The sequence below is a fragment of the Cherax quadricarinatus genome, chromosome 52, assembly GCF_038502225.1.
Source record: "Cherax quadricarinatus isolate ZL_2023a chromosome 52, ASM3850222v1, whole genome shotgun sequence".
NCBI lineage: Eukaryota > Metazoa > Arthropoda > Malacostraca > Decapoda > Parastacidae > Cherax > Cherax quadricarinatus.
Genome location: NC_091343.1, coordinates 18,833,691 through 18,849,548, shown reverse-complemented (window position 1 = coordinate 18,849,548; position 15,858 = coordinate 18,833,691). Strand labels below are relative to the sequence as shown.

Genomic DNA, 15,858 nt, shown 5'->3' with positions numbered 1-15,858 from the left:
CGCCCGGGTTCAATCTTGGGCGAGTTGGAAAGAGAGAGAGAGAGAGAGGGAGGGCTAGTTTCCTCACATTTCCTGCCCTTTTCACCTGGCAGTAAGTAGGTACCCGGGTGTAAGTGGACTGTTGTGGGTGACATCCTGTGGGGGGTGGGGGGTAGTAATACACACACACACACACACACATAATTATCCGGACACACAAAAAGCCAGACACAGTGTTAGAGCTGGAAAGAGAGAGTGAGAAAGTGAGACAGGCAGAGAGAGAGAGAGATAGTGAGAAAGTGAGACAAGCAGAGTGAGAAAGTGAGGTAAGCAGAGAGAGAGAGAGAGAGAGAGAGAGAGATAGTGAGAAAGTGACACAAGCAGAGATAGAGAGGGAGAGACAAGAAGACAAATAAAATCTCGTTTGGTATATTGAAAGCCAAACTTTGTGAGAAATATATTCCGTCAGCTGCGAGTATTTCTTTAACAAGTGCAAATATTTAGGATTATATACAGAGAAAGATCGCAGTCAGCAGGACTCGATACTGCCACTGGGACGGACAAGATTCCCAGGTGGCGCTCTTATCCACTCGGCCACACACATGTCACATAAGCTGGGCAGCCTGGTTCACAAGCCATGTTTCTTTTCCAGCGCGTGCACGTCAGTGAGCGTCAAGCATGAATTTCACGCTATTTCATCCAGCTCTGGTGGTGAGCTATCTCATCCAGCTCCTCAGAGCTGGATGAGCTTTTCACATCATAATCAGTGACAAACACGTAACAATATGTACTAGACATGTATCTTCTCACACTTCATGTACTGTATATGTCATCTTTATATCAACAATGTATCTCTTAAATTATGTTATTTATATATATATATATATATATATATATATATATATATATATATATATATATATATATATATATATATATATATATATAATATAGTATAAGATATTGCCTCGCTTTACATTTCAGTTAGTTTTGCTTGTTGATAGTTTATAGGGACGCTGGCGGTTTACGCCGTATCGAGCTCTATTGTAATTAGTTTCTCGTGTTGGATTGTGCCAAAAAGAATTTACTGTGTAAAAGGTTTGGAGATTCAAAGTCTGGGAGCACTGCCACAGCTCATCCAGATGCACTCTCACCACTCATGGTTGCTTCAGTTTTTGAGTATGTTAGTTTTATTTAAGGGTAAAATATATAGTGCGTTAAAGGTTGAGACTGAGAGAAAGAGAGAGAGAGAGAGAGAGAGAGAGAGAGAGAGACGGGTTTTAAGTCCACTATAAACAGCTCTTCTTGGAGAGATTTATTAGTTAAGCGAAGAGGCAGAAGAGGATGATGGGTGACAGAGAGGAAGTCGAGAGGGAGTCAGAGAGGAAGACAAGAGGGAGACAGAGAAGGGAAACAGGGGAGAGAGAGAGAGAGGGGGGGGTGGCACTGTGTAGGTGACGGGTGGGCGGTTTAAGAGAAGATGGGAGGTAAGTGTGTGTGAGAGAGATATTAAGAATGGAGGAGGAATGGGTGAAGGAAGAGTTCAGAGGCAAAAAATATGTGACAAAAAGTGAGCAGGGAAAGATTTATCCTGACTAATACTTTGGAGTTAAGTAATCTCTATGTACACTGAGAAATGTGTAGCTCTCAGTGTATATATATATATATATACACACACAGAGGTACGGACCTTCTAGTGTATATATAGAGTGATACCTGCAGATATATATATCGCAAAAGAAGCGATACAGGATGCAAAACAACCACGGGGGGAGTAGAATGTTAGTTCTAGGCCTTTCGTGTTGCAATCAGCATATCATCAGCAGCTTGCAAAATTGCAGAAAAGAGGAGGATGTCCAAGCAAGTACATACCCAAAGGACGTCTTCACATGGGCACTCCATTTTGCAAGCTGCTGATGTGTTGGCTGCAACAGGAAAAGCCTAGCCTAGAGCTATCATATATATATATATATATATATATATATATATATATATATATATGTCGTGCCGAATAGGCAGAACTTGCGATCTTGGCTTAAATAGCAACGTTCATCTTGCCATATAGACCAAGTGAAAATTTGTGTATGCAATAATTTCGCCAAAATCATTCTGAACCTAACGAAAAAAAATATATTTGATTGTGTTTCTTTAGTATTAAATTATTGTAAACGTATTTAAAATATATTTAGTTGGGTTAGGCTAAAATAAATTGTTCTTGTTATAATAAGGTTAGGTAAGTTTTCTAAGATTCTTTTGGTGCAAAATTAAAATTTTTTACATTAACATTAATGAAAAAAATATATCTTTAAACGTATAAGAGAAAATTTCAGAAAGGACTTAATTTTAAATGAGTTCTTGCTAATTGACCAGTTTTACATGTTCGGCACGACATATATATATATATATATATATATATATATATATATATACACACACACACATATATATATATATATATATATATATATATATATACACACACACATGGATGCACACATATATAACAGGCCTAGTGTCTACTCGACATGTGCCTAGGACAAAATGGTAACTAACACGGAGAGATGCACAAAATCTGTTGCTACAGAGAATATTCTTTATTGATTTAGGGTTAGGAATATACCTGGCACTTCCAGGAATGATGCCAGTCCTCCTCTAGGAATGATGTCAACCTTCAGGAATTATGCCAAAATTCCTTCAAAAACAGTGCCAAAATTCCAAGGTTCCCCCCAGGAATAGTGCGAACTTTCCAAGATTTTCCCTAGGGGAAATGAACAGGGCCAAATTTTGTCTAGGAATAGTGACAAAATTTCCCCATGGAACTGTGCCAAATTTTGCCTAGGAACAGTGCCAAATTGTCTCAGGAACAGTGCCAGAGTTCCTTCAGGGGTAACTAAGTGCCACTCTGGCCGTGTAAGGTATCTTGATTTTTGGGGTGAGTGAATTCTGGTCCATATTACGTGTTGGTTAAGTTTCTGCTGGCTGACTAGCTGTGCCACTGTCCCTGGGTGACTGGCACTGCCCCTGGGTGACTGGCACTGTCCCTAGGTGACTGGCACTGCCCCTGGGTGACTGGCACTGCCCCTGGGTGACTGGCACTGCCCCTGGGTGACTGGCATTGTCCCTGGGTGACTGGCACTGTCCCTGGGTGACTGGCACTGCCCCTGGGTGACTGGCACTGCCCCTGGGTGACTGGCACTGTCCCTGGGTGACTGGCACTGCCCCTGGGTGACTGGCACTGCCCCTGGGTGACTGGCACTGTCCCTAGGTGACTGGCACTGTCCCTAGGTGACTGGCACTGCCCCTGGGTGACTGGCACTGCCCCTGGGTGACTGGCACTGCCCCTGGGTGACTGTGGTACTACCCCTGGGTGACTGTGGCACTGCCCCTGGCTGGCTTTCTGTGGCACTGACACTGGCTGAATGTGGCACTATTCCTGGGTGACTGTGGCACTATCCTTGGCTGACTCTCTGTCGCACTGTCCCTGGCTGGCTGTCTTTGGCATTGTCACTGGCTGGCTCTCTGTGGCATTGTTCCTGGCTGGATTTCTGTGGCACTATCCCACGGTGGCTCTGTGGCACTATTCCTGGATGCCTCTCTATGGCACTGTCCCTGGCTGACTGTGGCATTGTCTCTAGGTGACTGTGGCACTGTCACTGGCTGACTGTGGCACTGTCCCCGGCTGGTTCTCTGTGGCACTGTCCCTGACTGTAACACTGTCCCTGGCTGACTCTGTGGCACCGTCCCTGGCTGGTTCTCTGTGGCACTGTTCCTGACTGACTGTGGCACTATCTCTGGCTGGTTCTCTGTGGCACTGTCCCTGGCTGGTTCTCTGTGGCACTGTTCCTGACTGACTCTGTGGCACTATCTCTGGCTGGTTCTCTGTGGCACTGTCCCTGGCTGGTTCTCTGTGGCACGATCTCTGGCTGGTTCTCTGTGGCACGGTCCCTGGCTGGCTCTCTGTGGCACTGTCCCTGGCTGGTTCTCTGTGGCACGGTCTCTGGCTGGTTCTCTGTGGCACGGTCTCTGGCTGGTTCTCTGTGGCACGGTCCCTGGCTGGCTCTCTGTGGCACTGTCCCTGGCTGGTTCTCTGTGGCACTGTCCCTGGCTGGTTCTCTGTGGCACTGTCCCTGGCTGGTTCTCTGTGGCACTGTCCCTGGCTGGTTCTCTGTGGCACTGTCCCTGGCTGGTTCTCTGTGGCACTGTCCCTGGCTGGTTCTCTGTGGCACTGTCCCTGGCTGGTTCTCTGTGGCACTGTCCCTGGCTGGTTCTCTGTGGCACTGTCCCTGGCTGGTTCTCTGTGGCACTGTCCCTGGCTGGTTCTCTGTGGCACTGTCCCTGGCTGACTCTGATATCTGTTATCCTTTATCGGAGAAAAAAACAGCAGTTTGTGCCCTGAAACCAGGTATAAATTTCCTTTACTGCATCCGCTGTTTAGCACCAAGGTACTGAGCGAAAGAGGAAAGCACATCCACCATCGTTCGTGCGGTAGCTGTCTGGCTAGAATAATTTCTTAGCACGGTTGTGTGACCACAATAATGAGATACCTTCGTCTTTATATACTTGAAGAGGGACAACGTAAACTATAAATTTGAAATGTAGGTAGCATGGTATTATGGGAGGGATACAGTTGCTTTTGTGTGTTTGGAGAGTTGTTGTTTGTAGCTCTAGTGCGAGAAGTTAGTTTTTCACACGTCAACGGTGACGGTGTTGTGTCCGGAAAGTCTGATATTAATAACCGAGTTTGGATGGATCTGCGTGGCTAGTACATCTGGGCTGTGGTTCGTACGTTGGATTGCGTGCGGCCAGCAGTAAGAGCCTGGTTGGTGAGGCCCTTATCCACCGGGAGGCCTGGCCGTGGGGACGTTACCCCTCGGAACGACTTCCAGGTAGACTCCAGGTAGATATCCTCGAGCAGGAACGCTATCAGTGTCGTGATAACTTCAGCATAACGACAACTTCTAGATGCAGAACGTTACGCTTCAAACAAGTGTGAAGGAGGCAGTGATTTCATGCACTGGACAAGGAGGAATAACATCTTTTAGGAGTGAGGAATAACCAGATGTGAGTGTGGTGAAGGTGTGTGAGGCTGCGGATAAAATGAAAGAGGGTAAAACAGCTGGGATTGTTATACAGACTTAATGTATCTGAAGATACAGTGTATCTTAATACAGCAGTAACAACCTCGCTAATCAGGCCTTGATCCACCAGGAGGCCTGGTTATGGACCGGGCCGCGGGGACGTTGATCCCCGGAATGCCCTCCAGGTAGACTTCAGGTAGGTAGGTATACCCTCTTCGTGGAGTATCACCAGAGTATTGGAGGAAGACTAAGATACATTGTCTTCAGTAGAGGGGCTCCTGAAGAAGAAGAAAAAAGGGGGTGTTATCTGACTCGCTGGAAGACATCGACTTGAGGAACGGAAGTCGGAGGAAATGAGAGTTCCTTTAGGAAACGAGAAACACCTGCAGCGGTACCCGGGTCTTTGTTGTCGGGACTGGTGGTACCTGTAGTGTGGGGACTGGTGGTACCTGTAGTGTGGGGACTGGTGGTACCTGTAGTGTGGGGACTGGTGGTACCTGTAGTGTGGGGACTGGTGGTACCTGTAGTGTGGGGACTGGTGGTACCTGTAGTGTGGGGACTGGTGGTACCTGTAGTGTGGGGACTGGTGGTACCTGTGGCATGGGGACTGGTGGTTCCTGTGGCATGGGGACTGGTGGTACCTATGGCATGGGGACTGGTGGTTCCTGTGGCATGGGGACTGGTGGTACCTGTGCCATGGGGACTGGTGGCTCCTGTGGCATGGGGACTGGTGGTACCTGTGGCATGGGGACTGGTGGTTCCTGTGGCATGGGGACTGGTGGTACCTGTGGCATGGGGACTGGCGGTTCCTGTGGCATGGGGACTGGCGGTTCCTGTGGCATGGGGACTGGTGGTACCAGTGGCATGGGGACTTGTGGTTCCTGTGGCATGGGGACTGGTGGTACCTGTGTCATTGGGACTGGTGGTACCTGTGGCATGGGGACTGGTGGTACCTGTGTCATGGGGACTGGTGGTACCTGTGTCATGGGAACTTGTGGTACCTGTGGCATGGGACTGGTAGTACCTGTGGCATGGGGACTGATGGTACCTGTGTGATGGGGATTGGTGGTACCTGTGGCATGGGGACTGGTAGTACCTGTGGCATGGGGACTTGTGGTACCTGTGGCATGGGGACTGGTGGTACCTGTGGCATGAGGACTGGTGGTACCTGTGTCATGGGGACTGGTGGTACCTGTGTCATGGGGACTGGTGGTTCCTGTGGCATGGGGACTGGTGGTACCTGTCTCATGGGGACTGGTGGTACCTGTCTCATGGGGACTGGTGGTACTTGTGGCATGGGGACTGGTGATTCCTGTGGCATGGGGACTGGTACTTAATGTGGCATGGGGGACTGGTGGTACCTGTGGCATGGGGACTGGTGGCTTCTGTGGCATGGGGACTGGTGGTACCTGTGGCATGGGGACTGGTAGTACCTGTGGCATGGGGGCTGGTAGTACCTGTGGCATGGGGACTGGTGGTACCTGTGTGATTGGGACTGGTGGTACCTGTGGCATGGGGACTGGTAGTACATGTGGCATGGGAACTTGTGGTACCTGTGGCATGGGGACTTGTGGTACCTGTGGCATGGGGACTGGTGGTACCTGTGGCATGGGGACTGGTGGTACCTGTGGCATGGGGACTGGTGGTTCCTGTGGTGTGGGGAGAGACAGTGGTATTGGCTCATGTGAAAGCTGAGGGTATTTGGCGGTAGTGGTACTTGTGGAAAATGGGAGGAACTGGTGGTAGTGGTGTTTGTAGTGTAGATAGTGATGAGGGTTGTAGTATCTGTTGAGAGGAGATGGTAGTGGTATCTACGAGAAGGGCGGGAGGGGAGGATGGACCTGGTAGTGGTATTGATATCTGTGTGCAAGCGTCCCTCCGGCAGCGCCTGCTTCCCCTGCTCCAGCGTTATGGAATATTATATTAACCTAATGGAATATTATATTAACCTAATGGACAATAACGCTGTTAAATATTTCGTTTATTTCGATTGTACGTTTTACCGTCATGGGAGGAAATGTTCAAAGTGTCAACAGATCCAACTGCATTTCCACAAAACTGTTTTTTGTTACGATTTGTGTATCCATTTCTTTTTTTTTTTACCCCTTTGTGGTTTTAGGAAATGATGATCAGAGCCTCGGTGAAGACTACAGGCAGTTTCCTCGCGTGAAAACAGACTTGGAAGTGTTGAGTCTGGGACAGGACAACAACAATGATTGCCTGCCGCTTGTCGCGGTTGGCTGGGTCGGGGAGTGAGCCCTTGCTGAGAGTGCTTCAGTCGCGTTTCAAGCCGCCATCGACACGCTGAAGGCAAGGTATCATCGTTTGAAGCCGCCCTCAATACGTCGAAGGCAAAATACCATCGTCTGAAGACGCCTCCAATACGTCGAAGGCAAAGTACCATCGTCTGAAGCCACCTTCAATACGTCGAAAGCAAAATACCATCGTCTAAAGCCGCCTTCAATACGTCGAAGGCAAAGTACCATCGTCTGAAGCCACCTTCAATACGTCGAAAGCAAAATACCATCGTCTAAAGCCGCCTTCAATACGTCGAAGGCAAAGTACCATCGTCTGAAGCCACCTTCAATACGTCGAAAGCAAAATACCATCGTCTAAAGCCGCCTTCAATACGTCGAAGGCAAAGTACCATCGTCTGAAGCCACCTTCAATACGTCGAAAGCAAAATACCATCGTCTAAAGCCGCCTTCAATACGTCGAAGGCAAAATACCATCGTCTGAAGCCACCTTCAATACGTCGAAAGCAAAATACCATCGTCTAAAGCCGCCTTCAATACGTCGAAGGCAAAGTACCATCGTCTGAAGCCACCTTCAATACGTCGAAGGCAAAGTACCATCGTCTGAAGCCGCTTCCAATACGCTGAATCACAGGCAAGATGCTGCTTTTCCCAGAGCCGAAACGAAACACTTCATCCAGTTCTTCCAAGTCTCACACATGCGTTTGATAAGAAGTATCTTCCAGTATCCTTGTTTTAAGTGGAACTTAAGGTAATGGGATAGATTTAGTGTTAGTAATTAAAAAATAAAGATAGAGCTATACAATAAAGAACAAGACAGTAAGAGTAACCAACGAACTTCAAAAAAGCGATTTTGAGTAATTGGGCTTCCATTTTCATGAGAAAATCACTAATATGGGATCAGTCGGTGTCTTCGTGAATAATTTTAATGGTGTGAAACGCTAAATCCGTGTGTAGTGTCGTTCGTAAGGAGTGTTAAAACTTGATCCTTCGTTCCGCTAAAGGCGGGTGGGTCCTCTAGCTAGAGAGAGAGAGACAGAGAGAGAGAGACAGAGAGAGAGAGAGAGAGAGAGAGAGAGAGGTCTCCAGCACCATGCTCCAGGTATGAGAATGTGCACTCTGTGTCCTCCTCGTCATCGTCGTAAGGTGGTAAGATTCGACTCGTTCGTGGACACCATCTCGTACTCTGAGTACTCTCAGTATGCCTCCAGCGGCAACCCCGGAGGTGGCGCTGACGGCGCTAACTCCTCCCTCACTTCCCTCTACTGCTACAACAACGGCGCCGATAGAGTGGTCGTTACGACGCCCCGCAAGGTAAGTGGCAGTGAATCACTGGTGGCGTCGGTCAGTACTAGTGACGCCAAGGTAAGTGGCTGTGAATCACTAGTAGTGTCGGTCAGTACTAGCGACGCCAAGGTAAGTGGCTGTGAATCACTAGTGGCGTCGGTCAATACTAATAACGTTAAGGTAAGTGGCTGGGAAACGCTGTTAGCATGCACCATTACTGCCATGTATGGCTTTCCTCCTGTTAAAAGCATATGGCCGGAGGTTACTCAGCTCTTAGACAACCTACAGCAGGCGTAGAGAACTGCGTTAAAACTCTACCACAGTAGGTATGTGTGTGTGTGTGTGTGTGTGTATATATATATATATATATATATATATATATATATATATATATATATATATATATATATATATATATATATAATGTCGTACTGAATAGGTAAAACTGATCAGTTAGCAAGAACTCATTTAAAATTAAGTCCTCTCTTAAATTTTCTCTTATGTAGAGATATATTTTTCATTTATGTTAATATAAAAATTAACGATTTCGTACCAAAAGAAGCTTAGAAAACTTACCTAACCTTATTATAAGAAGCGCAATTTAATTTAGTCTAATAAAACTAAATATATTTTATACAGGTTTACAATACTTTATTAATAAACAAAGATAATGAAATATATATTTTTCGTTAGATTCGGAATGATTTTTGCGAAGTTATTGCATACTCAAATTTTCGTTTGCCTTATTCGGCAAGAAGTGCGCTGTTATTTAAGTCAAAGTCGCAAGTTTTACTTATTCGGATATATATATATATATATATATATATATATATATATATATATATATATATATATATATATATATATATATATATATATATATATATATTCATATATTTTCAACAAGTTGGCCGTCTCCCACCGAGGCAGGGTGACCCAAAAAAGAAAGAAAATCCCCAAAAAGAAAATGCTTTCATCATCATTCAACACTTTCACCACACTCACACATTATCACTGTTTTTGCAGAGGTACTCAGAATACAACAGTTTAGAAGCATACACACATAAAGATACACAACATATCCCTCCAAACTGCCAATATCCCAAACCCCTCCTTTAAAGTGCAGGCATTGTACTTCTCATTTCCAGGACTCAAGTCCGACTATATGAAAATAACCGGTTTCCCTGAATCCCTTCACTAAATATTACCCTGCTCACACTCCAACAGATCGTCAGGTCCCAAGTACCATTCGTCTCCATTCACTCCTAACACGCTCACGCACGCTTGCTGGAAGTCCAAGCTCCTTGCCCGCAAAACCTCCTTTACCCCCTCCAACCCTTTCGAGGACGACCCCTACCCCGCCTTCCTTCCCCTACAGATTTATACGCTCTCCATGTCATTCTACTTTGATCCATTCTCTCTAAATGACCAAACCACCTCAACAACCCCTCTTCTGCCCTCTGACTAATACTTTTATTAACTCCACACCTTTTCCTAATTTCCACACTCCGAATTTCCTGCAAAATATTTACACCACACATTGCCCTTAGACAGGACATCTCCACTGCCTCCAACCGTGTCCTCGCTGCTGCATTTACCATCCAAGCTTCACACCCATATAAGAGTGTTGGTACTACTATACTTTCATACATTCCCTTCTTTGCCTCCATAGATAACGTTTTTTGACTCCACATATACCTCAATGCACCACTCACCTTTTTTTCCTCATCAATTCTATGATTAACCTCATCCTTCATAAATCCATCCGCCGACACGTCAACTCCCAAGTATCTGAAAACATTCACTTCTTCCATACTCCTCCCCAATTTGATATCCAATTTTTCTTTATCTAAATCATTTGATACCCTCATCACCTTACTCTTTTCTATGTTCACTTTCAACTTTCTACCTTTACACACATTCCCAAACTCATCCACTAACCTTTGCAATTTTTCTTTAGAATCTCCCATAAGCACAGTATCATCAGCAAAAAGTAACTGTGTCAATTCCCATTTTGAATTTGATTCTCCAAAATTTAATTCCACTCCTCTCCCGAACACCCTAGCATTTACTTCCTTTACAACCCCATCTATAAATATATTAAACAACCATGGTGACGTTACACATCCCTGTCTAAGACCTACTTTTACCGGGAAGTAGTCTCCCTCTCTTCTACACACCCTAACCTGAGCCTCACTATCCTCATAAAAACTCTTTACAGCATTTAGTAACTTACCACTTATTCCATATACTTGCAACATCTGCCACATTGCTCCCCTATCCACTCTATCATATGCCTTTTCTAAATCCATAAATGCAATAAAAACTTCCCTACCTTTATCTAAATACTGTTCACATATATGCTTCAATGTAAACACTTGATCTACACATCCCCTACCCACTCTGAAACCTCCTTGCTCATCCGCAATCCTACATTCTGTCTTACCTCTAATTCTTTCAATAATAACCCTACCGTACACTTTTCCTGGTATACTCAGTAAACTTATTCCTCTATAATTTTTACAATCTCTTTTGTCCCCTTTCCCTTTATATAAAGGGACTATACATGCTCTCCGCCAATCCCTAGGTACCTTCCCCTCTTTCATACATTTATTAAACAAAAGTACCAACCACTCCAACACTATATCCCCCCCTGCTTTTAACATTTCTGTCATGATGCCATCAGTTCCAGCTGCTTTACCCCCTTTCATTCTACGTAATGCCTCACGTACCTCCCCCACACTTACATTCTGTTCTTCTTCACTCCTAAAAGATGGTATACCTCCCTGGCCAGTGCATGAAATTACCACCTCCCTTTCTTCCTCAACATTTAAAAGTTCCTCAAAATATTCTCGCCATCTACCTAATACCTCCCTCTCCCCATCTACTAACTCCTCTACTCTGTTTTTAACTGACAAATCCATACTTTCCCTAGGCTTTCTTAACTTGTTTAACTCCAAAAAATTTTCTTATTTTCATTAAAATTTCTTGACAGTGGCTCTCCCACTCTATCATCTGCTCTCCTTTTGCACTCTCTCACCACTCTCTTTACCTTTCTTTTACTCTCCATATACTCTGCTCTTCTTATAACACTTCTGCCTTGTAAAAACCTCTCATAAGCTAACTTTTTCTCTTTTATCACACCCTTTACTTCATCATTCCACCAATCACTCCTCTTTCCACCTGCCCCCACCCTCCTATAACCACAAACTTCTGCCCCACATTCTAATACTGCATTTTTAAAACTATTCCAACCCTCTTTAACCCCCCCACTACTCATCTTTGCACTAGCCCACCTTTCTGCCAATAGTTGCTTATATCTCCACCGAACTTCCTCCTCCCTTAGATTATACACTTTCACCTCCCTCTTACTTGTTGTTGCCACCTTCCTCTTTTCCCATCTACCTCTTACTCTAACTGTAGCTACAACTAAATAATGATCCGATATATCAGTTGCCCCTCTATAAACATGTACATCCTGGAGCCTACCCATCAACCTTTTATCCACCAATACATAATCTAACAAACTACTTTCATTACGTGCTACATCATACCTTGTATATTTATTTATCCTCTTTTTCATAAAATATGTATTACTTATTACCAAATCTCTTTCTACACATAGCTCAATTAAAGGCTCCCCATTTACATTTACCCCTGGCACCCCAAATTTACCTACTACTCCCTCCATAACATTTTTACCCACTTTAGCATTGAAATCCCCAACCACCATTACTCTCACACTTGATTCAAAACTCCCCACGCATTCACTCAACATTTCCCAAAAACTCTCTCTCTCCTCTACACTTCTTTCTTCTCCAGGTGCATACACGCTTACTATAACCCACTTTTCACATCCAATCTTTATTTTACTCCACATAATCCTTGAATTAATACATTTATAGTCCCTCTTTTCCTGCCATAGCTTATCCTTCAACATTATTGCTACTCCTTCTTTAGCTCTAACTCTATTTGAAACCCCTGACCTAATCCCATTTATTCCTCTCCACTGAAACTCTCCCACCCCCTTCAGCTTTGTTTCACTTAAAGCCAGGACATCCAGCTTCTTCTCATTCATAACATCCACAATCATCTCTTTCTTATCATCTGCACAACATCCACGCACATTCAGACTTCCCACCTTGACAATTTTCTTCTTATTCTTTTTAGTAATCTTTACAGGAAAAGGGGTTACTAGCCCATTGTTCCCGGCATTTTAGTTGACTTTTACAACACGCATGGCTTACGGAGGAAATATTCTTATTCCACTTCCCCATGGATATAAAAGGAAAAGTAATAAGACCAAGAACTATTAAGATAAAATCAAAGAAAACTCAGATGAGTGTGTATAAATAAACGTGTCCATGTATGTGTAGTGTGACCTAAGTGTAAGTAGAAGTAGCAAGACATACCTGTAATCTTGCATGTTTATGAGACAGACAAAAGACACCAGCAATCCTACCATCATGTAAAACAATTACAGGCTTTTGTTTTACATTCACTTGGCAGGACGGTAGTACCTCCCTGGATGGTTGCTGTCTACCAACCTACTACCTATATATATGTGTATATATATATATTATATATATATATATATATATATATATATATATATATATATATATATATATATATATATATATATATATGTATATTATATTATATTTTCCAGCATTTAAGGCGGTTAATCGGTAATCACATTTAAGGATTAATTAATTACCCTCTTACGTTAGGCTGAAGCCTAACCCAAGCGTACCCTTGATCCTGACCTTGAGCATATAAGACGCAGGATAATTTCAAATACTTTTGTGGGAAAAAGGTGCGACTTATATGCCGATAAATACGTTAACTATTTATTATTTTATTTTATTATTATTATTATTATTATTATTAATATGTGAATTTGCATTTCAATGTGTTCACCAAGGAGAGACGCACCTATTTACTGATAGGTGAGCATAGTTTGTGAAGGGAGAGAGAGAGAGAGAGAGAGCGCCTACTTGCCATTACCTATTGGTAGTTACAGGAGCGGAGTTATGTTCCTGGTGTACCATCACTAATTAACTATGTGACCTGACATCCCAGGATGCGACCCACAATAGCCAACTAACACTCATGTACCTACTTACTGCTAAGGTCAAGAGGGGGCAGCTGGTGTAAGGAAACCTACACACACACACACACACACACACACACACACACACATCGGCTTTAACATCAAAGAAGTCAATATAAACAAAGGGAGTAAGAGAGTCTGTGCCTGGCCGTTCCAGCTGTGTTAAAGGTGATAGTAACACTTTAATCAGTACCACCTGACGCCAGGCGATCTATCGCCCACTCTGGGGATCTATCGCCCTCCCTGGGGATCTATCGCCCGCCCTGGGGGATCTGTCGCCCGCCCTGGGGATCTGTCGCCCGCCCTGGGGATCTATCGCCCACTCTGACGATCTATCGGTCCCTCGCCTTCCTCACATTTCATCCCTTAATTTCCACAGTCCGTTCGGGAGCTCTTGATCTGAGGAACTGGAGTCGATCTAGGGAGGGAGTTTCGGGGTCAACGCCCCCGCGGTTCGCTCGATATTTTTTTTTTCATTACACATCCAAAAAAATTTTTGCAATGCAGTTATGTGACGTCACTACTAGGAACGAATTGTGATTATGATTTGTGTAAAACGACTGATGTGTCGTGGATTGTCTCAGTGACATTTTGATGATTTGTGTAACGTAATAAATCAGGAATTATAGGTACAACTTGTTGGTAAAAGCAAAAAAATTTTAGTTATTTTTTTTTATACAAATCAGTCTTAGGGTGGATTTTTTTTAAGGAACAAAAATCATAAATCTATCCTTGAGAAACTTAAGATACAAATCACTTAATATGTGAAGCTTCTTGGTGTACAAATCAGGTCACTTAAAACCTTAATGAATACAAAGGCACAATACCATGACTGGAACAAAACACAACCCACACACAGGAGAGAGAGACTTTTCTGACGACGTTTCGGTCCTCGGACCATTGACTAGTGACACACTAAGACACAAAGGTAAGGGAACTAGTATAAATATACGAGAGGAAGACAGGGACGAGAGACAGACAGGAGGAAGCAAGAAATTGGAGATCGTAGAAGTAACGCTGGTAGTGGAACTAATTCTTCTAATTCCACTACCAGCGTTACCCCTATCACTACTACCACCTCCAATTTCTTCTTCTTCCTGTCTTTGTCCCGTCCCTGTCTTCCTCTTGTATATATACCGGCTCTCTTACCTTCGCGTGTTAGTGTGTGACTAGTTAATGGTTCAAGACCGACCGAAACGTAGTCATCAGTTTCTCCCATGTGCGGGTTGTGTATACAAGATTAAGCAAATTACTCGTTTGGAACACAACAACACACAAATCACTCATTTGGAACCTTCAGAACACTGTTAATTTTCAAAATTTAGCAAAACTGTTACAGTGTTAATTACACACATAATAACTAAAATATACTGGCTGATATAACGAAGCAGACATATTGGCTGATGTAGCGAAGCAGACATATTGGCTGATATAACGAAGCAGACATATTGGCTGATGTAGCGAAGCAGACATATTGGCTGATATAACGAAGCAGACATATTGGCTGATATAACGAAGCAGACATATTGGCTGATATAACGAAGCAGACATATTGGCTGATATAACGAAGCAGACATATTGGCTGATATAACGAAGCAGACATATTGGCTGATATAACGAAGCAGACATATTGGCTGATATAACGAAGCAGACATATTGGCTGATATAACGAAGCAGACATATTGGCTGATATAACGAAGCAGACATATTGGGTAACTGCAATTACCTAGTTGAATGTTCCATCGTAATTACCTCGTTAACCTTAATATCTGGTAGACCAATGAACTCTCGTTACACACAACCGTTGTTAGGCTCTGATCCTCTTACACTTATATCCAGACTCGCGCTCCTTGTACTCTTATCCTCTTATACACAGGCTTATGTACCTTATACTCTGATCCTCTTATACACAGGCTTATGTACCTTATACTCTGATCCTCTTATACACAGGCTTATATATCTTATACTCTGATCCCCTTATACTTGGGCTTGTGTATCTTATCCTCATACTATGATCCCCTTATAGTCAGGCTTATGAATCTTATACTCTCCTCTTGTCTATTCACTTCCTCTTTCGCCACAAAGTGAAGTATTATTAATATTACAGTAGTGTATTGTACTACCAATAGTACAACAGACGTTA

The 15,858-nt window shown here is 43.8% G+C and overlaps 1 protein-coding gene across 13 annotated transcripts in view; it reads left to right on the top strand.

Annotated features, from left to right (window-relative positions):
• Positions 1-15,858, top strand: part of dlg1 (discs large 1) — a 1,301,051-nt gene that overhangs the window by 658,367 nt on the left and 626,826 nt on the right. Inside the window, exon 1 of one of the 13 annotated variants that reach the window (XM_070096112.1) lies at positions 8,408-8,626. The exons of the other annotated variants lie outside the window; for them this stretch is intronic. Within the exon in view, the coding sequence (XP_069952213.1) occupies positions 8,417-8,626 (210 nt within the window). The 5' untranslated portion in view covers positions 8,408-8,416. Of the gene's footprint in view, positions 1-8,407; positions 8,627-15,858 lie in introns of those variants that run through there. 13 annotated transcript variants of the gene reach the window in all.